Source organism: Oryzias latipes, chromosome 14, assembly GCF_053564925.1.
Source record: "Oryzias latipes strain Hd-rR chromosome 14, Olatipes_Hd-rR_3.1".
NCBI classification, from domain to species: domain Eukaryota; kingdom Metazoa; phylum Chordata; class Actinopteri; order Beloniformes; family Adrianichthyidae; genus Oryzias; species Oryzias latipes.
Window position 1 is genome coordinate 5,218,587 of NC_136250.1, and position 24,654 is coordinate 5,243,240.

The following is a 24,654-nucleotide window of genomic DNA, read 5'->3' on the forward strand; positions in this document are numbered from 1 at the left end:
CCATTTTGGAGCTAACATGCCGTTCAGTTTTGGGTTGCCCACAAGTGGAAGCATCAGAATGGCGCGGAGGGGGGAGCTTGTGCCCCATCCAGCATCACAAATACAATCTTTTTTGTCTGCTCTTGATTCACAACAATTTATTCAAGAAATATGCAGAAATACAGTTTTGAGCTAATTATTTTTTATATTCATGTCCTCTTTCATGAGAAAATGTTTACAAGAACAGGTTAAAAACAGCAACAACACAGTTTTCATTCGAGTGGATCTTTAAAATTAGACATGTTGCCTACGCATGAATGTATGTACAGAAAAAAAATAGTTAAAAATAATAAAGTACTTTCAGTTTAATAATAAAAACTACAAATACAAAGAAGGATAAAAAATTATGAAGATAGTTATGACCGCATGTTTTCATGGTTACATATATATTAAGGTTAAAGTGTCTAAAAGGGACAAAGTCTGTAATGGATGCAAACACAGCACCAGGAGAAAATGAGATAGTGGGTGGACAACAGAAGGAGGCACAGTAAGAAGGAGAAGAGAGTAGAGAAGCAATGAGGAGTGGCAGCAGAGGATTCCTCTGTACCTGTGGAGGAGATTAAGGGTCTGCATACAGTGTGATTAATGAGCTAGCTGCTGATTGCTCATCCCTACCCCTTACTATCCGCCCCATGAATAATCACCAGCAGCACTCTCAAAGAGAAAGCATTAATTTCAATGTGTGTGTGCAAGTTTGAGAGAGACGGAGTAAAGAGTAAATTTGTGAGCAGAAGTATGGCAGGACAACAACAAAAGATCCTGTGCATGAAGATAGTAAATTAAAATTGTACGTGTGCAGCTTATGTACAAAATGTGATACGGTGTAGAGACGTTGGACATGAAAGAAAGAGTTTTTATTCACTAAAACAAAATAAAGTGTAATATCCAACTTGCTAGTAAATTTAAAGTAATAATTGCAAATATGCTGCTAGCTGCAGCGTCCCTGCAGAGAGGACACCCCCTAATAAATGCAAAATGACAGAACAACATAATGTGTGACCACTGTAGAGTCTCAGTGGGATCTCTGTCTCTATACATGTACTGCGTTAACCACTGTCTAGAAAATATGTGTGCAGTTGCTACTTTAGAGCCTATCTTTTTAATGTCTTGGGTACAGGTGTCAAGAAATGGTTCTCTGGTATTAGTTATAGTAATTAGAGGTATAAATTATTTTACATATTAACAGCGGCATCCTTTGCCCCCTCAGCTTCCACAAACCAAGTGAATATAGTCTCTTCTATCACAAGAAACCCCTAACATGGGCAGTTGCTGAAATCAGCTTGCCAACTGGTATTCTTTTTTTAGCATTACAATTATTTATTGTAGTTTGTGTTCATTTTGCTTCACAAGGCTTCCAAATTCAGAGCATATTTTTACATCTTAAGCCAGCAATCTAAGTTTTAAAAGAGCAAACATCTTTCCAGAAACCTTAATTCTATTTTGGAGAGACACGAAAAAATAATACGGTGATCATGGTGCACAAGTATTGCGGTTGACCTCTTGTTGGAAGATCGCTGGTTTGGTTCCCGCCTTGCCTGCCCATGTGTCAAAGTGTCCTTGGGCAAAACACTAAACCCCACATTGCTCCTAGGTTGGCACCAGTGTTAGACAGCGGAGCCGCCATCAGTGTGTGATTGTGTGTGTCCATCAGTGAATGGGGCTAGGACTGTAAAGCACTTTGGGTCTTCCATTGCTACGTTTACACCAGGCTCGGAAACGCATGTTTGAGCGACCGCTTCCAATGAAAGGTCTATGTAGACTTGTGCATTTCGGGCTTCAATGTACAAAACTCTCATATTCATGCATTGTTATGCAAGGTTTAAGGCCATTTTTGGGCTCTATGTACAAAACGTGTGGCAATTCAAAGCAGAGAAGTCCTAGACATTTGAAAATCAATCATAAATGAAAAATAAATAAATGATAATTGCGGTTTGTACCCAACCGTTATTGTATAACATCAAGTCTTTCATTCGTATCGAAATAGAGCTGTGAAAGAAAAACCTAGAGCAAGGTTTGTGACATTTGTACCGCTTCAACATTTCACACAAAACCTCATCCAAATGCGAGTCCATGCGTATCGGGTAGCAACAAACCTGCACCAAATGCCAAAAGCGCATTAAAAAACCTGCGTTCGGCGCATTTCTGAATGCACCAAACATGACTGGTGTGTGTGCAGCTTATAACTGTAGTAAAGCGCTATAAAAGTATACGCCATTTACAACAAACCTGACAAATATGCTTGTAATGTAATGCTGTAAATGTGTATCAGTCAGGAAATGCCCAAGAACATCCAATGCATTAAAAGAAACGTATAATGAATCTCACCAACTTGCACCTTCTTCTCACCTAGAGGTGTTTAAGTACTGCTTCTTTAGTAAAATGCAATGCGTCATCTCTGGGAATTTCTGCCAAACATTTCTAGCACACTCAATAAACTCCTGAGTGCTTTTCTCCACCATCTGATCCAACTCACTACCAACTGCTAATTACTTGGCAGTCCAGCCCCTCCCTTCCCCTCAGCGTTAAAAACATTTGGTTGCAGATTCATTCCCCCCAAAGTGAAATGTCCTGAACCTGAGGGTATCTTCAAGTTCTGATGGTTTAATGTGCTGTTTGCCATAAAAAAAAAAAAACACTGAGTAACACAGATACCCAGCAACAAAAGCCCGTTTTATTAAAACAACCTTCAATAGTCATCACCCTGAAGGAGAAGATCTAAGGTGTTATTTCGTTTTAGTTACTGTCAAGGTCAAATGACCTCTGGTGAAGTGCCAGGTAAATGGTTTTATGTCTTTTTGAAGAATTCAACTGGGAATCATGATATTTGCACAGCCTGACAAATCAAGTCTAAGGAGCCAAGCCCAGAGGAGAGGCCAATATGCCATGGTTTAGCCTAGGCCCACAAGGGCCACAAAACCTGACATGGCACTTCTTTCCTCTGGACTCATGACCTTCAGTTTGGCAGGAGATTGCATTTTAAGAAAGCACATACTAGTCCAAACACCACTCCACTATTCTAAAGAAAAAATTAAAAAAAAGATAAAAAAAAGAAAATATAATGTCAGAAAATGAAAGTTGTAAGGAATTTTAGCTGAATGTATGGAAACACTTGGCAACAAATTACTTGCTGCTTTTGTTTTCCTGATGTTGATTACAGATATCATGTCTGTGGCTGTAGGGACATTATTTGGACAAGAGCATATTCTAACAGTTTAAGATAATCTTAGTGTGTAAATGCAAATCTTATTTCACTTTAGCATCTTGTAGGATGTATTTGAATGAAATGCTAAAAATTCAAGCTCTCCTCTTTAAAATCAGCTTTTTCAATCAGCATGGATCTTTAAGATTAACACTTGACGACAGATTTACAAAAAGAAAAAAGGTTTGTACATAACAGTCAAATTTAAATAAGTGTGTCATGCTTAATTTGCATAAATGTCTTAGAATGGAGGATGTGCATGTGACATGACTGACAATCTAATCCACTCTGAGGCACAGAGCCACTGTCAGGAAGAGAGGAATCTCTTTGGTTTTTCCAGGCTTAAGTGTCTTCAGCATCGCAGACTTCATGGAGAAAGGGTTTTATTTTTAGTTGTTTCTGCCTGTTTGCCATCTTAGTTCAGTTTACAAATAATCCACTAACTAACCCAAAGAAAAATGTCGTTTTAAATAACCACCCAGTGTTGTGCTGGCAACATCTTCCTACAGAAAGTACTGAAAGAAGTTTGAGATCTATTTAACTGAAGTCTAGATTTGGTCACACTTAATGATAACTATCTTTGAATTTGGCTTGTTAGTTATCTATTGGCTCATATTTATAAGTCAGATTCATAAATCCTTAACAAGCTATTAACTGTTACTTAACAAGTTGTTGAGTCTTTTTCAGATGGATTTTACAGTAAAGCAAGAGTAAACCAAAAAAATCTGTTACCTTAAATCAAATTAGGAGTCAGAGAATATTTAAACAGTCCAGTTTTTTTTAAGGGTTTATTTTACAAACTCCAAACTTTTTTTCAGGGTTATTCACAATATTGTGAAAGGGAAGATGTCTGATGTACAAAACAGGAAAAGATAACAAGAGAAATGAAAGTTTTAAAGATTTTTCAGACCTGGGTGTTGCTGTGTGTTTTTGTACTTGTGGTGATGATTTGTTGTGTTGATTGTATCCTCAATCTGCTTGTGTTATGCTGATTGGTGGATTTCCTTCGGGATGTTCCTGCATCACTACTATCATAAGGTTTTATATTTCTGTGGTCAGTCTGTTTGGCTGTCAATCAAAAATAGAAATCAAACAAAATCCTGTGTTGATAATGAAGTCAGTGACAATCTTGTGCTAGATCTCTGTGTTCTGAGCTAAGCTGCGTGCAAACTCTGACTTTAATTTAAGTTTGTTTTTTACTATCCACCGTCAATATGACAAACTTTGGAATAAAGTGAGAAGTTTAGTCTTACAGATTCAGTTTCTCTTGCCTGGAGAAGGGCTTCAGGCTTGAGGTTCAACTAAGGTTTCTCAGACAGCCTGGTGGTTGATCTTTTACCCAAAGGATCCATCTGGCTCAGCATTGTCAACAGAGCTATTAATCACCTAAACACAAAAAAAACAACTAAGAATTCACAACATTTTATATATATCAATTTCCCAGTTCAGTATAAAAAGGTTCTGAAAAAAAAGCTTTTTCTTTTTATTTCTTTTCTGATTTTTGTTGTTGTTGTATTTATCAGATATAAACTCCAAAATCACAGACCTGTATTGGATAAAATAAACGTAACTTTTTCTTTTTGTTCTGGAGTTGAACCTCCATTTTTTATTGTGAAGTACATATTTTTAATTCTTTGAAGATCTTCAAAAGTCTAAGTCTGAAGATCTGAATGAAGCAGCTCATCTTTCAGATGGCAGTGGTTCTGATCAATCAGTGAAGTTCCTGAATCCCTTTAAGGTCAGTTATTGATTTGCACTGTGAGATTCTTTAAGGAGCTAATGTTGTGACATGGGGACGGGGCAGAGCAAACGCTGCCTGTGGGAATGTTTGTCTGAGCTTGGTCAGAACAAGGATTGTTGTTGGGTTTAATAGTGGTGCTTTTAAGGAACTGCTATAAAACACTTTCTAAGGGGCTGTCTAAAATGTGCTTTTGGATCCAAATATAAACGCTCTGACAGGTCCTTTTTAGATTCTTAGCAGAGGGCATTTACAGTCATCTTTGAGTTAAGTTTAAAACTAATTGATACTTTTTGAAACTGGAAAACTGCAAAACGGAAGAGTTTTAAGTGCTTTATAGAAAAAAGAAACTCAAATTCTGTGAACAAGATAAATAAATAAGAACAGATTTACCATATTTACCATATTTACCATATTTTTCAGACTAGAAGTCGCTACATTCACATCGCCCTTGGAAATGCAGGTTAAAGCTATCCCTATATACATGTTTCAGACTTCCACGTTCAAAGTTCTCACATGCACACATCGCTTCGCGAGTTATGATTGTTTTCAGAATATTGAACATGCTTGTTAATATTCTTTGAACAGTGATTGATTGCGATTACTGGATGACGTCCCCTTAAAATTACAAAAGTGAAAGTGAATCACCGAGGACAAATTAATAATTGCAGTTTGTGATCTGATGGAATGATATGACACCAAGTCTTTCATATATTGGAATAGAGCTGTGAAGGAAAAAGCTTGGAGAAAGATTCAGGAGATTTGCACCGCTTCCACATTTTGCACCAAGTCTCTTCCAAGAGTAGTTGGCGGACATACACTAGTACAGTAGCAGAAGAAAAAGAAGAAGACACCCCCTGCTTGTCCTGTGTGTGAACACCATCTGCTAAGTGCTTGCTTAGCATATTCTTGAATGTGTGTCAAATGTCTGGGGAGAACATAGCTTGATTGTTGCACCCCCAGCCAAAATATGCAAAAAACCACGACTTAAAGACACAAACACAGAGTAGTCAGAAAGAAGAGATCTTATTCAACGTCTTTAGAAAGCCTTGCTTTGTTTACAACATATGGCCCCTTTGGACGTTTACACTTGTATTTATGGCAGGGCCTTAACTAAACATTCACATCCGCTTGTTCTGAGAGCAAGATTCTTTTTTTTAATAAATTCTGAAAAAATTAATAGCAGTTAGATATTGTTATAGAAATAAGAAATGTTTGTGCAAGAATAAACCTCTTAACTTGTGAGTCTTCACTTGATTGCTCTACTGCCTCCATTTACAGTGTATTTCGGATGCAGTTGTCAACATCGGCGCCTCAAAAAGGTTTATCTGCAACACTCTAATAAATGACATTTAGCAGTTGCATAGAGAACTTCTAGGACATTTTCTTCAGCAGTAAACTTTTAAAAACACGTCTTCCTTGTCTACCTTAAAGGAATCAATACAAACTAGTGTTGGATGTCCATCTGAACAGCGAGGTGGTGCTGACAAAGCAAACCACACAGTGCTTTCACAGACTGTACCGAATTCATTGCAAGCGGTGGTCTAGTTGAAATTCATAGTACCACCAAAAATGGCCCCTCCAAGCCATGTCAAATCAATGCACTTCATCTTTCATCTGTCGACATGGCACTCAAAGCCTGTTCTGCCAGCCAAATTACTGATCTGTTGAATAATAACTTTGTTGGGCCTGGCAGTGCACTGTACCCAAGACATTCTGAAATATCACTGGCAGACCTAGCTGTCAGCGCAGATACATCTATCACTAGAAGAGCTACAGGATACGGACAGCTAATGTCCCAGGGTCTTTTACTGTAACGTTTGTCAGAGTCTGCATCTAGGCGGGACACTTCCCATAAACATTTCAGTACACGGTAGCCATTGACTCAAAGCATGTTTGGGAAATTGAATTCTGTCCCCCGTGGATGCTGAAATGAAGATCAGATGGTTTAGTGGCTTTATTACTGCTGCCTGGTTATGAAGTCTAGTGATCTCACCAATTTTCCATAATTTTTCAACATTTTCGAACAGCCATGACTGAAAATATAAATATAAAAGCAAAAGCAAATTAAGGATACTTTATTATTATATATTAGGAAAGACACACTTTTAGAAAAGAAATAAAACCTTTGCATTTCTTTTTAAATGTCTTTTTTTGTTTATTACCTAAAATGCATTCTTTTAAAATATGTTCCAATTTAAACAAAACGTAGTTCACATCATGAAAAATGACATGCATTTACAAAGCAGTTTAACCATTAACATAAGAAAACCGTGAAAACATAGAAGGGGCTGCAGGGCTGGCCCTCACCAATTTGGCGCCCTAGGAAAGTTTTTGGGTGGCGCCCCCTTGCATCGCAGTAACTCCCACTGCTTTTATACATGTAAACATATATAAACTTAATAACTTTGTCTTATTAAAGAAAAATACAAAAACAAATATGTTTTAAAATACAATTTAAATAGCTTAAAGTTACAATAAAACATGTAAAGAAATCACATTAACTTGTAAAAATAAGATATTAAAGAAACAATTAGGCACAAATGTAGAAAATTATTTTTTTTCAATGGAAATGATTATCTTACAAAGACCTCGAGTGGTGTTTTGCTACTGCTTTAACTTGAATGACTTAAAAACTACACCAATTAATATGACATAATTTATTACAGTTACTCTCCTGCTTTGTTTTGTTTTTTCTGGGAGCAAAGACATTTACAACATGAACATATGACAACTGTTTTGAGACCAATGGTTTAAGCTTACGATGGCAAGTCCACTGCATTATATTAGATCTCTCGTACGTTTCAATCAACTTGCGCTTGAATAAGGTTCTTTCAGCAGCCGCTGTAACAGACACAGGGGGAGAGATTCTCTAAGCAGTTAACAGTTACCTTCTCAGTCAGAGTAGATGTTCAGGGAGCTGGGTCTATTGGAGGAGGAGAAGTGCTTGATGCTGCTGCATCAGTGCTGGGTTGTGCTGCTGATGTGTAAGCGACAGGAGGAGACAATCTGTGTTCACAGGTAAACTGAATCTTTAATCAACCTTTTTGAAATTGTTGCTAAGAGGTAATTAAGCCATTAAGTTTAGCTTGAACATCAAAAACATGTCATTTAAAAACCAAAAAAAAAAACAATCATTTAGCTTGCATTCAAACTGCTCTACTTTGTTTTTTTGTTTTTATCTTTTTAGGTGTTATTTCTGAAAGTTGAGATTTTCCATCTTCCATCCAATGCCTAGTTGCCAGACATTTTTATTAAAATTAGCCTAAAATAAAGTTAAAAAAAAGCAAAATAGACACACGTTTTTTATATGGTTTAAATAAACATTATTTTCTCAGTCATCCACTTGCTTGATTTGCATTCCCCTCAGGTGTCTCCTAATTTATTTGTATTCCAAGTGTTACTTGTTGCACCAACCAGTGCTAACACAGGGTGACACGGGGACATGTCATTGGGAACATGCCTGAACTTTAAATTCACACACGCCTCCAAACAGAAAAACCTCTTCCAGTTATATAAATATCAAATAAATGTCATTTTGCATGACCAGCATGACCAATGTGTACAGGGAATTTAGAGAAAAGAAAAACTAGAGGATAGAAGGATAGTTTGTTTTATACTAGCTCAAGAGATTTAACAATTCATGCCTTTATTTTACTTAGAAAAAAGGAACTATGTAAACTAAAAGCTGTAATTTTTATCCTGATTTTATAGTTTATCCTCTCTCATTTAACAAAATATTCAGAGAAAAAAATTGTGACTTCAGTTTAATTGTGCTCGTGCTTAGGGAGATCAGGAAGTTCTTCTATGACTGGAGAGCTTCAGTGATCAGAGGAAGGTACTTGGTGTGTCATCTGGAGAGAGGAATGCAGATTGGTGGTGGAATGGAGAAGTTAAGGAGTATGTTAGGAGGAAAATTAGCTTAGAAGCAGGAACAGAAAGTGGTAAAGATGGGAAACTGTAATGAGAAAACGGAGGACGGAATGGAAGAGTAGGGAGAGCGGAAAGGTTGTTGGTCCTGAAAAAGTACCTGTAGAGGTATAGAAGAGTTTAGGAGAGGTGAGGTAGCAGAAGAGTTTCAAACTGTGCTGGTTAACAAGATCTTGGAAAGTGAGAGGATGCCTGAGGAATGGAGAAGTGTTCTGGTGTCCATAAGAAGAAGGGAGACATGCAGAGATGTGAAACTACAGAAAAACAAAGAGGATCCATCACACAATGAAGCTATGGGTATTAGAGTATTAGAAGCTGGACTCGGGTCAAAAGTGAGCATTTCTTAGCAGCAGTATGATTTCATGCTGAGGAAAAGAACCACAAAAGCAATACAAGCTTTGAGGATGCTTCTGGAGAAGAACAAAGGACAGAAGGAGCTGTATTGTGTCTTTGTAGATCTAGAGAAAGCCTATGGTTAAATACTGTGAGAGGGTTTTGTATCAAATCTGGAGTGGCAGAGAAGTATTTTGAATTTGTGCTGGACATGTAAAACATTTGTAATATAAATTAAAGCTGAGCTTCAAAAACAAAGGAGGTTTATACAAATATATCATGTGTCCGAAGTTTCTGAAACGCCTATAGAAAAAGTAAAAACAAAAGAGCTCTTAAGCTCCCATCTGTTTGCTTGATGAGTTAAAAAAAATAATAATTAGGAAAAATATTTTTCTTTGGATTTTTTTATTTAGATTGCAAATATATTCTCTTAAACTGCTGATTGTGCTTTGTAGCTACTACACATTTTAGGATGAGACTGGGTTGTGTGATCAGATGATCCATCAGAAATGTATAGTTTGCCACGGTTCTACTTCAATCAAAACTGTAACTTGTGACTTTGTCTTTATCTTCCAATTTCCTTTTACATATTCCCTTTTTTTTTGACCACCAACCATGTTTCTCCCCACCTTTGCAGAGGTTGTCCAGCTGAGTCTGGCAGAAGACCAGAGAGTCAGCTTCTCCACGGTAACAGTGGGCCTGAGCGCTGTTCTCACATGTGCGATTCAGGGAACACTGCGTCCACCAATCATCTGGAAGAGGAATGGGATCATATTAAACTTTCTGGACTTGGAGGATATCAATGTAAGTGCAAATTAAAAGGCTGACACAGGTGTGTGTCACTCAAGAGAAAATTGAATTAAAGAGAAAAAAAACAAATGTGATGTATTTTCAATTAGCTTTTCTGTATTTTATGCAAGAATTTAAAAAAAAAAGGCTTGAGGGTCTTTAAGGACAGTCACCTTTTTTTATTTCATTATAGGTTTTTAGTCAAAGAATTTAAAAAAGCCACAGCAGATTATATTTCCAACCCATTTCAAGACCATTTCTTTCTGTGTTCTGTTCTTTCTGCACTGTTTTGTGCAAGCAGAATTCTGTCAGCCGTGTGTCCCAACAAAAATAGGGGAATTTCATGGAAATTATGGGCAACTTGTAAATGTGAGAACATAAAAAGGGACTGCCACCTACTAGAACAAACCTGACATTGGGTCAACAATCATGTTAATGGAACTAACTCTGTGAAGCTTTTAACGTTACTAACTACAACATTTGTCAACGTATACTAGGGCTGTAATGACTCATTTTAACAACAATTCAAGTCGTATCATAATTTGTGGTTGATGATACGATTTATAGTCGATATTGGTTCATTTTGAATTATCCAATTTGATTCATCGACCTAAAATCGATCCAGTGCATCTTTAGCCAAAACATCAACCAGTGTGACTCAGAGATAAATACCTACTGAAAAGTGCAGGCAATGTTTTACAGATTCCTTTTATTTCTTGAATGATAATCAAGTGTAAATTAAATATGTATAGAAACAAACAAATAAATGAGAGTTAATGGTGAATCCATTCCCATATTAGTTTCTACTAATATGCCCACAGTTGTGTTTCCACATCAAAATATTAGAAACAGAACATTCTTAGAACATTCTACCGCCGCACTGTATGTCTTTGCAAAATTCAAAACTGTAATGATGGCTTGATCGTTTTGTGCCGCCCTCACATGTGTGGACATTTTTAAGTTATAGTAAAATAAATATATCATGTCTCAATCCAAATGGTATTTTCCAAGATTGATTATAATCAATGTATTTCATTTTGAAATGATTTTATAATGGTATAGTTTGATTCAAGTCGATTATCAACTTGCCTCAGACAAATCTGGTTTGATTCATCAGTAAAACGATTAATCCCTCCTGTATGGTAAATGGTAAATGGCGTGTACTTGTATAGCGCTTTCTACCTTCCTCAAAGGCCCAAAGCGCTTTACAGTCACAGATCCATTCACACATTCACACACTGATGGCGGCTCCACTGTAGAACATTGCAGATGAACTAACGCGTATACGTCCAAAGATGTGCAAACTAAACCTAAGAAATAAATAACAATACAGAACTTCAATAATGAGCACGGAAATTTTCAATAAAACCACCACAATTAGGAGTAGAGTTTAAGACCTAAAATGTGTTAATATACTGTAGCATCAGCATCACAAATGTTAGTTAATTACAAAATGCCAATTAGATTTTTTTAGAACATGTGACCCTTAACTAAAACTCTCAATTAAATTCCTTTTTCATTTAAAAAACAAATTTTTATTTGTTTAATTTCCTTTTTTTGACAAATTTGACAAACTGTTGACAAGAAGAATCTTGTTAGTATTTTGAATGAAGCAGTTTTCTCTTTATTTCATAATTAGATAGAAACTGTCCAAAGAAGGACAAAGGGAATAGTTAATGAGACACATCTGCACATGTGGCAGTTGCCTCCTCTGCTACCAGATCACAATCCCCTAATTGAATGTTAATGAGTAGCCTTGTTGGTCTGCTGTGCTGATGAACCGATTAACAACATAAAATGTTAAGGCAGAGACTGAAGGAGAGGTGATTGCAACAGAGAATCATCGCGCTCATGACCGCACATAATGGATTCAGACAGAGATCAGTGATCTGAATAGAGACGTGAGACAGGAGCGTGGAATGTGTTTGACTTTCAGCTCATCAAGTCAAAGCTATAGAGAAGCTGCACATTTGAAGCGGTGTGTAAAGGTTTTGTAGCAGGTGGATCAATTTGGCAAGGCTGGATAAGAGAATCTTATACAAAAGACTTTTTAATATTAAATGAATGGGTTAGCAATGAAAATAAATCATCCATTAAGTAATGAGACAACCAAATAAATTAGTCCTTTAGGAGCCAAACCTAAACATGCTAGATGAGCCTTTGACTGTTCCTCACATTGATGCAATGAATGTTCCATTTATCTTGTTTTTCTGTACAAGTCACATTATGTACTCCAATGAAAATAATTAAGCCTAAAAGGTTCACCGAAGTTTCCCACTTGTAAGTGTTCTGTCCACTTAAATTCTCAGTTTCTGTCCCGATGGAGACGGTTAATAAACATTTCATCTCTTACGCCCTCAAAAATAAATTGGCTTTAAATAAATGAAGTCGGTACAAACTTTTTTTGAAAAATGAAGATGTGAGCGTAAGTTCGTGGTTTAACAAAAACTATTTCACAACAAAAAATGTACATGTGATGATACAACAAATCTTCATGTAAGTACACAAGCCAACTCGTTAGCCACACAGTGTCCCTTCGCTGTATCACAGTTTCCCTTCCACTGTTGTGTGGATCTTTTTCAATGCAATTTCTCGTGTTTTTTGTTTTTTTTTAACCGTGCCCTGTGTTCAGCGTCCTGATTGCCTGTTGACCTTGTCACTCACCTCGGTCTAAACACAGGATGCTTTCAGTTTGCCAGTTACAGAAATATTAAACAGCAGGCAGATGTTTGGCTTCATTCTGTATTAATGGATTGATTTTTCTACAAAGATTGAAACTTTTAGAGTTTAAACAAGAACAAAAAGTGTGAAAATGTTAATGTCTGTCTGAGGAATGTACTGTATATACAGTGTGTAGTGAGGGGTTTTACAGCCTTAGAACAATGATGTGAAAAAACAAACATGACTACTTTGTGGATTTGTCCTTATACAGGATACTTTTAGAACGTAACCCCCGCAATAAACAAGAAAACGCCATAATTCTGTTTGAAGTTTATTGCGCATGTTGCTTGTTAATAAATTTGTAAACTTTATTTGTAAGACAAATAAAAGGCAAATCAGTGGAGAACAGCACATAAGAGGTGATCGAAGAAGGTCAGAGAAAATACCTTTAAAAGTGTTGTTTCACTCAGTGAAAACGTGTGAAACAAGGACAGTTTCAAGTTTCACCACTTACATCTAACTTGAAGGCTTAGACTCTCACTCCCACATGTTAAAGAACAAGAAGCTGCATGGCTTGTAGTGCAATGAAATTACTATAAAAGCTCTTGAAAATGCATTTCGAAACATGGATTTTGCAAACCAACAAAATATTTAGTCCAAAAAAATAATCTTATGAAAAATAGTGAGATGAAATAAAGAGTCGCCTAATATTTTGTAGAGTTTAGATTGAAGAAAATGAAAGTTTGCCTAAAATATTCCAATATCGTAAATAGTTTAACTGCTCATTTCGTTATGGAAGTGTTTTGTTTAATCTGTACATCGAGATAAAACTTTACTCACTGAAAAATTCTTTATAAGAGAACATGACTCTTCGAAAAGTCTTGTCTAGCTTGCTTTGATGATGTTTGCTGTAAAAGTAATTCCCTGAAATTTGATTGCAATTACTGGCAGTCTAGCATATTTGCAGTGCAGCCCCCATGTTGGATGGCAAGTTTTACTTTTAGCACTCACATTTTAGTACCTACTATTTTTGAGTCATGGCCACTCAGTTTTAATTGTCCTTACCAGCGTACTTGAATCTCTGTGGTTAATTATAAACCCTGAACTTTGAACTTCTTAAGCTCCCTCATCAATCCTGCAAGAAAACGATTTCACTTTTTTTTCTGTCGCAAGAGCTACTTGCCCCACTCACATCTTATTAATTTTGTAGAGCCTTTAGGAAATAACAACTGCAGTTTTTGTAGTCTAAATGCCACAAGGAACTTGCATTGAAGCACATGCTTTGCCGCATGGTGAGACAGCAAACTATTTAGTGGCTTAATCCACCCTAGACTTTGGCTGGAACCCCTTGGTGATTGCCACATGCTGCACCAACAACAAGCGTCTTCATTTATCAACCTAATGGGTTTTATATTTATAACTATTGCCATTTATCAGGCTGAGACTGTGTGATGCAAGGAAAGAGCAGGATCAAGTTCCCCAAAGCCCGCTTAAACTCAACAGGGAAATCCCTTGATTCATGATCTCTTGTTTTTCCCATCATTCTTTTTCCCTCTAGCCACATCCCATCATTCCCTGCTGTTACGTGCATCCTCTACTCTTTCTCAAAACTTTAATTAGAGCTGTCAATTGATTAAAATTTTAAATCACGATAAATGGCATGGCATCAACAGTTAAGTCATGATAAATTGAAAAAAAAAACATTTTTAGCAGATATAATTCTAACAGCAAATAGTTTTTTTAATAAGCATGGCCTTAGGAAAAATTGATTTATTTTGTATCACAGATTTAAGCAAGACAAGTGGCTAAAAACATTACATTTTTAGATTAAATGACTGCAACATAACAAAGTTAACACGATGCCTTGTTAAATTTATAACCTGAAATTAAAAATGGCCACTACAAGTCCACTTCCTAAAGTATTTTAGTTTTAAACTCAGATTAAGGGATACAAGTTCTTTTTTTCTGAATTCAAATTTTTTAAATGAAATAAAAACAAATTTAATCGTAAAAATTAAACGTGCAGAAGCAAGTAGTTACTATATTACTCTGTGTTCTCTGTCTTTAAGTCTCTTTCATTTGCTTTTGTGGAAAAAGGCAACTTCAAATCTTAGGTTTTTGATGAACTTGCGGTACAAAGAGGAAAAAATAAATAACTGACATTTAGGCTGCACACATATATCTGTTTATAATTGCTCAATATCACAGGCACACTGCTAGGAGATTTTATTTACTGTACAAGTGTTGAACATGTGTTTTTGTAGTGTTGTCAATGACAACACGTCATCACATTGGCATCACAGGGTTGGAGGTCAGGTATTAAAGGGCCTATACCAGGGGTCTGCAACCGGTGGCTCCGGAGCCACATGCGGCTCTTTCCTCCCTGTGCTGCAGCTCTCTGTGGTTTAGTAAAATAACTATCATGTTCTAAGATTGTCGTGGTGCCTTTAACACCGTCAGGCAGCGCGAGCGGTCAGGAGGAAGATGAGCAGCGTGAGCACGCGGAGGGGGCGTGTCTGTGGCTGTGATTGCCGACCAGAGTCTGTTATGGGATGGAAAGTTCCACTGGAAAGACAGTCGGTGTCAGTCAGGGGCGATCTCGTGACACGTGAGCGCCCAAAAAGAAGCCTTTTTTTCCCCCTAGACTAAAACTACCCATTTCGGCATAAATGTAATTACATTTGCGTTAGGGCGCCCCACTATCCTGTCACCTTGCTGCTAAAATGACCGTATGTTGCGCTGTCTGTGTAGAACACGCTGGGGGAAGGGAAAACAACGAACAGGTAGAGAGGCGGGGCTTAGACTCACCGCTTATTATTCCAGACCCGAAACAATTCAATTCAATTCAATTTTATTTGTATAGCCCAAAATCACAACAACAGTCATCTCGATGGGCTTCGAAGTAAAACATGAACTCAAAAAGATCATGAATACAAAGAGTTCGATAGAAAAATACTAAAATGAACTAACAAACTGACTAAGCTATACTGGAATCCCTGCCCTTAGACCCCCCTGCAACTAACAGCTGCTTCATCCATAAAATTACATTTTTAGCTTTTAAGTGCATTATATTCTTCATTGAGGCTCTTGAGCACCAGCCCCTCCCAATCCACGAAAATGAGCAGCTTCTCAGGAGCTAATGTGAACAAATGGGAACAGCCCCTTCCAAGAAGAGTCTGCAGTGCCAGCACCACCCCCAGCTAACACACACACACACACACTTTCCCCACGGAGCTAGCAGTGATCTGCAAAAACGCTTTCCTTTTAAATACACAAAATGCACTTCCATCTTTGCAAAAGTTTGGATGTTGTTTGTTCTCGAGGACGAAACACAGACACTCTGCCGAGGCCCACTCTTGGGCTGTGAAATGGGCGGAACCCAAAAGGAGCGAAAGGCGGAGCCTCAGAGATCGAGTCATCTTACTTTTGGGTTGAAACAGAGACCAGGAAAATAATTCATGTTTAATAAAAAAATATGTTCTTTTGTGTTCCAAGGGTGATATTTTATCATACACATGGAAATTTTTTACTCTAAAAGGCTTAAGAATAGCATAATATAGGCCCTTTAAGTCCACATGTTAACTTCTAGTGAGCTCAACTGTTTTGAGTCGTAGTGTGATATTTTTTTTCACGGTAACAAGTTAAACTTTTTCTTCCTATTACGGCGTTCCGTCGTTTATCGTGCAATTTATGTTTTAAAAAACCTCACAATTGGTGAAATCCGCAAAGTTGTCATCCTTATTTTTTTGTTTTTAGGCTGTGGAAAGCCTCACCACCCACTTTGTACACTTCTCTCAGACAAACCTGAACATTTTCACACTTTTTTCTCCCGTTTAAATGGTTAAAGAGTATAAACCTTTGCAGAATAATAAGTCGATCTCTTCACAATCAAGGATTTCTGTAAATATGCTCAACCTATTCTGTACACGAGACATGGCATGAGGAGATTGTTTGACAATGGCTCGCAGCCAATCAGGACGCAGGACACAATCTGCATCAAAAAAGAAATTTGTACTGAAAAAAAAAGAAAGACCACAAAAGTTGAACTGCAATACAATGAGGGAAAACTGTTATTTTGCTAAGAGACTTGAGAATTTGTCTTTTTTAATAATGTTTTTTTTTTTTTTTTTATCATCACTTCCTGTTTGCTTTAAGTTTGTTGCTGAGAAAGCTACAAAGCTGAAACTCCTAATCTCTCTCTGCACCACAGGACTTTGGAGACGATGGCTCCCTGTACATCACCAAGGTGACAACAATCCACATGGGAAACTACAGCTGTCATGCTTATGGCTATGAAGACCTCTACCAGATACATGTGCTGCAGGTGAATGGTCAGTAATGTTTTTTTCCTCCAGTACAAATAACATTTAGAAATGCAATCTTTGTTTGTCTTTATCATGGACAATTTAATTGTAAGCCACATTTTTGTCATATTTGCAGTTTCAGGACTGAAAATGCAAATTTCTGATACAAAAAATTGACCTAAAATCCCTTCCTGATGGAGCTGGAATAATTGGGGGGAGGGAAGACGGCAGAAAACTTTGGAAGGGTGGCAAATGTGAACAGCAGAGTGGAAGCCCATGGAAGATCAACAACACCTTTTTTGACATTTTATTATTGTTATTAATAATACAATAAAATAAACATAGTTATTAATAATAAAACAGTTCTTTTTTGCTTCTATTTCTAAAACAGCAAAAAATAAAAAGAAAATTATAGAAATTCTTAAAAGGTATGCACCTCTTTTATGGAATTCAAGCACATAAAGACATATATCCACATATTGAAACTTCACAACAGAATATTTTTAAATGTCCAAATAATCTCTTAACAGTTTTTAAAAAAATATATATACTTCAGTAATCATTCCCCATGTGAAGTTTACGTGTAATGCTTAAAAGGAGCGTGTACCGATGATTTCTCAATCTTGGTCAATAATGGTACTAATATTGACTGAATAACTGTGTGGGGGCGAGGGGGGTCAGTTTTGCCCTTGCCTAAAACACTATTTGTACATATATTTCATTTTCAAATGTATTGTACACGTGAAATAGTGAGAAATTGTTCAGGAAGTGTTATCAACTGCAGTATAGGTCAAATTAAAGCAGTTAATCATCGACATCCAGATTACAATCTCTCTAACTTTGTGTTGGATCAGGATAGATGTTGGAACAAATGGGTCCTTGCTGTTTGTTTGAGACTGGCAAAACTGTCATTTCCCCTTGTTTCATAAACCACAGTTACCTTTTTAATAACTCAGGAAATTACCCTGTCACTGACACAGCAGGCTGAGGACAGTTCTAAAAGATAACTTTGTGTGGGTACTCACAAACATCGTTTAGAGAAAACGGCAAACATGTTCACAAGCAGAGCTGCAGCATTTTTACTAAAATGAAAACCAACCCCACCTCCAAAAATCCTCTTCATGTAAATCTATGCAAAGAACCACTTCAATTAATATTGTATTTCTATGAAGCTTTTAATAGGTTCTTGTTGCATTTTTCCCATAATTGAGGACATGTATGGGAGAAACCAACTCGCAGGTGCAGAGGGTGTGAACAGGTAGAAAACGAGCAGGAACTGAGGAGGGAGGGGCTTAGACTCACCGCTTATGATTCCAGACAACACAACAAATATACAGAGCCCGTGACCTGACATAGGTAAAAAAAAATAATTAAATCGTTTCCACAAATTAATTAACAATTTGTTCCAACGGAATAATAAATTGATCCCTTGACATATTAATTAGAAGAAGTGTTTGAAATGAAGGAAATCCTAAAAGCTTTTTTTTTTCTTGCTTGAATCAGAAGTAGTTACTTGTCAGCAGTTTCTTTTCTTGCTAGCCCAGATTTAGTGGAAAATGAAGCAAATCAAGTTTCACGTTGCAAAATATGTAATTACTCTGTTTTTAAGTCATTCATAAACACAGATGTTAACAATACTCTGATTAACAGCCGGTACATTTCAATTTATTTCTGTGTATATTTAATTACAATCCATGGACGACACGGAGGATGTTTAGAGGTCAGATTTATTTATCTTGAATAACATCTGTAATCACGTCTCCATGTCTGGGTTCAGGAGATCATTGAAAGTCTCTACCGGTACAGTGACCTCCACTCCCGCTGCATAGCCACTTTCCGCCGCTACCTCCATGTCTCTGTGACCCGCATTAGTTTGAGAGGGGAAAATCAAGAATAAGACTAAAGGATGTTTTTATTATCGTCTTTATGAAAATAAGAAAAATATCATAGGATTTAGGAGGCCCGAGCCGGCTGCCTGCCCATCCCGCAGCCGCACTCTGTCTGCCGGCCAGCCAGCTGCCGAGCGGCCGCCCGGCATAGCAGTCACCTCGCTACAGTCAATAGAAACATCAGTAATACTATAATATATATTATTTATATTACTGCTTTAAACCAATTATCCAATTTCCGCTTAAAAATGTGGGGTTGTAAAAAGGTCAAAATTATTTTTGAGGGATTGAATTAGTATTTCGTGGTAACTAATTAGTATTTCATGGGAACAAATTAGTATTTCGTGAAAACTAATTCGTTTTTGTTTTTTTGTTTCTACCCATGTCAGGTCACAGGCTTCATACAGACTAACTGCTGCTTTCTTAATAAATTAACACATTAAAAAATAGTTTTTGCTTATAAATTTAATCTAATTTATTGGGTTCACTCCTTACCAAAAAGTGAAAGAAAGAAAAAATAAATAGGAGTCTGCATCAAACTGAATTTGTTTCCATTATCTCACTCATCTTAACTCTGGGTGTCTGACAGATGGAAAAGTCTGTTCAAGGTTGTGGAAAATGGACAAAAGGTGAAAGGAAACATCAGGTGCCCCAATTAAAATCAAAAGAAGAGAAGAAGAAAAACACTCCAAGGATAAAAGAATACAGGCAGTGTCCAAAATTAACACTCAATCGGCGTCAAATACAACCAATTTTACAGTTTGAGGAGTAAAATGTTAAGCAACATTTCTGTTTTTTTGTTCATTTTATGTGACACTTAAGCACAAAAAACAAAAGAATATGTTCATTAGTTTCCATTGATGTTCATTCATGACGCCAATGGAAATGACCAGAATTATTTATGCATGAACTATCGTACATGCTATATCTTAATTGTAAAGTCAACTATATAAGTATATTTCTACGTGAATGTGGGCGGCAGTGGCTCAGGCGGTTGAGCGGGTCGTCCAATGATCGAAGGGTCGGCGGTTCGATCCCCAGTCCCCCCAGCCAACTGTGTGTGTCCTTGGGCAAGACACTTCACCCTCCTTGCCTCCAGTGTGGCTCCACTGGTGTGTGAATGTGTATGAATGATCCCAGTGATGGTCAGAGGGGCCGTAGGCGCGAACTGGCAGCCACGCTTCTGTCAGTCTGCCCCAGGACAGCTGTGGCTACAACAGTAGCTTACCATCACCAAGTATGAATGAGGAGGGAATGAATAATGGACACAATGTAAGCGCTTTGGGTGTCTTGAAAAGCGCAGATAAATCCAATCCATTATTATTATTATTAATAAAGTAATAAAATGATATATTTTGTTCTTGTGTTTGTTTGTCTGTATGCAGGCTGGGGTGGGGCTGTAAAAGAGGGGTGAGGGTGCTGTACAGTGTTTTGCCCAGGGCATCAAACTAGCCAGAACCGCCTCTGCACAGACGCAAAAAAAACTTTAAACTGGAGCTTGATAGCTCGCCATTTTTGTTGCACCGCTAATGTTGGGTTTGGGTTGTTAGGGGCTGTAAGCTAGCGGGAGAGAGTATAAACACGTGGATGATGGGAAATCAGCGAAAGCTTACTCTCCGTTAGCAGTCCCACCCACAACTTTCTGATGAACTATTGCTGCTCTGCAATAGATTCTGCTAGATTCTGCAGGATCATTACATGTTTGTTATTCAGTTAAATTTGTCCGGGTCTTTGTTGTTTTACTTAAAGAATTATCTCTTTTTACAATAATTATTTCCACTCAAATGCTTGAACTATTTTCTTTTTAAGGAAGATAAAATTTAAATCCCATTTTTCAAAATAACAGATCAACTACAGAATTTGCATTTTTGGGGGGGTTTGTGCTAAATATCAGAAGAAAAAAAACATTTGCTTCTCAAACCTTTAATTAAAAATGTTGGGATATGATGGGAATTCTTCACGCTGAGAGAAAATGAGTCTATGTGGGCAAGTTATTAGCAGAGGAGCAATTACTGAATGTTTGTTTTGGTACTTCAGAGCATTTTAGGTAGACAGGAAACAAAAGGTGCAAATTGAGTGTTGCATTATATTAAGCGAGTGTTTGCATCCTGTTGTGCTCGTCGAGCAGCAGCATCCTTTCTTCCTTTTTTAAGCCAAAAGGAGTAATAATGCAGTTTCTGCAATGCATAAGGAACTACAAATTCTGTTTAGTACCATTGCCCTTTATCCTGTGATTCTATCGTGCGCACATTACCGGTGTGTCTAAAAATGGATGCACGAAACAAAAAAGAAAATCTATCTTGAATGAAAGGCATCCTGTTAAGCAAATATATGTCTAACCGCTATAATATGTCGCCTGCCAGAAGCAAGAGTGTGTGTTCAGCATCAAAGTCTGTCAGCCACATCTTACTTGTTCCTATAAACCTTTTATTTCACCCCCCTCAGTTCCCCTGAAATAATTTGCAGTGTTTTCCCCAGAGGAAGCGGTATGTGGCAGATACCTCAAACATGTACTTCATGCAGGACCAGAGCTGTAATAGAGCGGGCCCAAAGCTGTTGGTTTCTTGTTATTTGTGAATATATTCCATGCTGGGGTGAGACAAATTCCTCTCTGCCCACTGTGGGTGATTGTGTTATACCCCCCCAAGAGCAACAGTCTACCATGAAGCAGTGCATAATTATGTTTTCACTTGTCCTTCTCTTTTCTCTGTGCGTGTGTCTTTGCCTCATTGTGTGTTCAGTTCCTCCAGTGATTTTGGTCTACCCAGAGACCCAGGCCCAGGAGCCCGGCGTGTCTGCCAGCCTCCACTGCCATGCTGATGGGATCCCAAATCCCAAACTCCTCTGGCTGAAGAATGGCATGGATCTGCAAGCTAGCTCCTCTAAACAGCTCACTCTCATAGGTGAGACGTTTTTGATTATCTTTTAGAAGAGGATTTAGCAGATTACGGAGCAGATTCCCTCAACTGACCAATTTAATGCAATAACACAAATTAGAAATGACTTCAAAGGAAAAACGCAGTTCAACCTCTGAGAGTGTTTCACCAAATTTAACATAATTAATTTTTTCAACAGTAGACTAATATATAAAACAAGGAAAGGTTTCAATTCTTATATTCCGAACACACATTTAAATGCAACACTTGTTTTTATTTTGCTCCCCTTTTGTCAAGAGATGAACTCAAAGATCTGAAGTGTTTTTTACAAACACACAAAATAAATTTTCTCCAATAATCTGTCTGAATCTGTAAGCACTTCTCCTTTGCAGGGATAATCCATCTCACCTCACAGACGTCCCATACCAAGATACTGATTAGACAGCATGTATATTGCACTGGTGCGCCTTTCACTGCCCACAATAAAAGGCCACTCTGAAATGTACCGTTTTGTTTTATTGGGGGTGTCTCAGGACTCACAAAACCGGTCAGTCTCTTGTGTGACCACTGTTTACCTCATGCAGTGTAACACATCTCCTTCCCATAGAGTTGATCAGGTTGTCTAGTGGCCTATGGTGGTGGTGGGGTTATGGTATGGCCAAGAGTATGTTTTGGACGGAGAACACAGATGCATTTTTGTGTATATGGAAAATGTTTTAGATCTTTGAGTTCATCCCATAACAAAAGGAAGCAAAAGGAAAACTTTTGTGTTTTTAATTTGTGTAGTTTTGTTTCAGTGAGTTTTTCAGATCATCTGCAATTCACTTTACCTAATTGGGAGATAAGTGGAATGGTAATTTTCTGACATTTTGAATAATTCATCTCAGTAGTAGTTTTTTTTTTCTTCAAAAATTCTTTCCTTTTTCTGACATGAAAACGTTCAGTCTCTGCAAAATGTAAGACAAATGGACTTGGAGGGAAAGTTGCGTAATCAGCAGTGGATTGAGTCCAAAGAGTAATAGATTACTCCACAATGACTAATCCAGAAAAGAAAATCCTTGAATTTCATCTTCCTAAAGAGAAAGTGTAATTAAAAAACAAAACAAAAAAACATCAAAACCAAAAATCACTGTGTCCGCTCTAACAGAAAACACATGACTGCAGTGAATATGGCCCTTTTTGTGTTTAGCACTGTGCTTTTGTTAGCCAGTACAATATAATGCTCTGAATCAATTATTTTTGTTTTTTTTTATTGATGTGGATTTTCACTCCTTACCAAGATGATACAATTTCTGCAACTGTGTCAATTTTTCTTTAAAAACAATAACAATAAAAAAAGGTCATGACACATGTAAGATTATTTTTGACACATGAGCAGTTTATCCTAAACTCTTGTACATTTTTATAGGATGTGTTTTGGTCTTTTTGCGGAAAGAAAATATATGAACTGAAGCTCCAGACAGTCAACCTTAAGAGTTTATTGATTGATATAGTGTGGGTCATTACGCACAAAGCCCTATGCTCCACACTCAGAGGAGAAGGCACAAGGTTCACATTTACAGACCAAAGCAGAGAATGGCAGAGGTCCTTCTGAAACACTCGTTTAAAAAAGACTGCAGTAAAATTAAAACATAGTATAGGATTCAGACATGTTTGTTTTTATTTTTAATTTAGAAATAAAAGATAGAGATATAAATCATACATTTATTAATTTAAAACAAACAAGATGTGTGCTTTTTAAATCAAATCAAACTTTATTTATATGGCACTTTTCATATGAAAGCATAACACAAAGTGCATAACATTAAACAAAACAAAATAAATAATATAAAACAAGCACGAAAATTAAAAGAACATCAAATCAAACTAGATGGAAATTATAGGGAAATATATTTTGCTAAAAATGTTAGTATTAGTTCTAGTATTTAAAACATTGGAATTATTTGTGTCCTATAATAAAACAAAGACTGTATAAAGGTGTTTACAACACATGCAGTAATTACAGTTAGTTAAAGATGCAGATAGGGGGACAGAATGGAAAAAAAATCACTATGGAACTGCTTTACAAACTTCATAATTGTCTTGAAAACAGTCACATTTTTTAAACAATTATAAATTGATTATTAGCTGTTTGGTTGTCTCATTTCATTCCTGATTTTTTTTTTCAAAATATACACAGTTGTTATAGATTTAAGCAGCTAAATTGATATTTTAAACAAAGTTTAAATTCATTGTCTTTCCATAACATAGTGCAACTATACAGAATGGTCTTTTGCTGTATATCCTTGATTCACCAAAAAGCACATTTTTGATCCATGGGATTGACTTTTTGACCATACCAATACACAGAAGTCACCAATTTTGGACTTAAAGTAAAGCAAACAAAAAAGGGGGGGCAACATTAAAAAGCATGGAGGAGATGTCCGTCTCAATACTGATGTAATCCATATAAATGTCCAACTGAAACGTTGTCTTATTACTTAAAACACTTAAATCTATTATTGAGCTAAAGCTGTTTTTTACTTCTTTTACCAATTAATGAAAGAATCTTTATCAGAATTTAAATTCCAGAAGTATAAACTACTTTGAGTCGGTGTCTCCAGCATCATTCTAGCGCCAAGTAAGCAGAAACCAAAAGGTTGGCATAATCTTCTGTTCTGAAACCTGAGCACACCTTTTACACTTAAGTCAGTGTCTTAGTGCAACTTTCTGAATTTTCACTCAGCAGAAAGATAAAGCTTTAAGTGAGCTTTTAGGAATAGCTTTTAGGAAGGTTAAGCATTAAAGCAGAAAATCTCACATAAAAGAGAGACTGAGGAGAGGATAAATGTTAGGTTTTAAAGGGGTTTATTTTTACAAAAGTTTCTTTAATCAGGAAAAGATGAAAAATAAAGCT

General features: G+C 36.9%; 1 protein-coding gene across 2 annotated transcripts in view; it reads left to right on the forward strand.

Moving 5' to 3' along the window:
* fstl4 (follistatin-like 4) overlaps positions 1–24,654 on the forward strand; it is a 192,413-nt gene that overhangs the window by 144,439 nt on the left and 23,320 nt on the right. For both annotated transcript variants that reach the window (XM_011483178.4, XM_078931092.1), the window contains 3 exons: positions 9,877–10,043; positions 16,900–17,020; positions 21,624–21,785. In XM_011483178.4, coding sequence (XP_011481480.1) covers positions 9,877–10,043; positions 16,900–17,020; positions 21,624–21,785 — 450 coding nt within the window. The remainder of the gene's footprint in view (positions 1–9,876; positions 10,044–16,899; positions 17,021–21,623; positions 21,786–24,654) is intronic.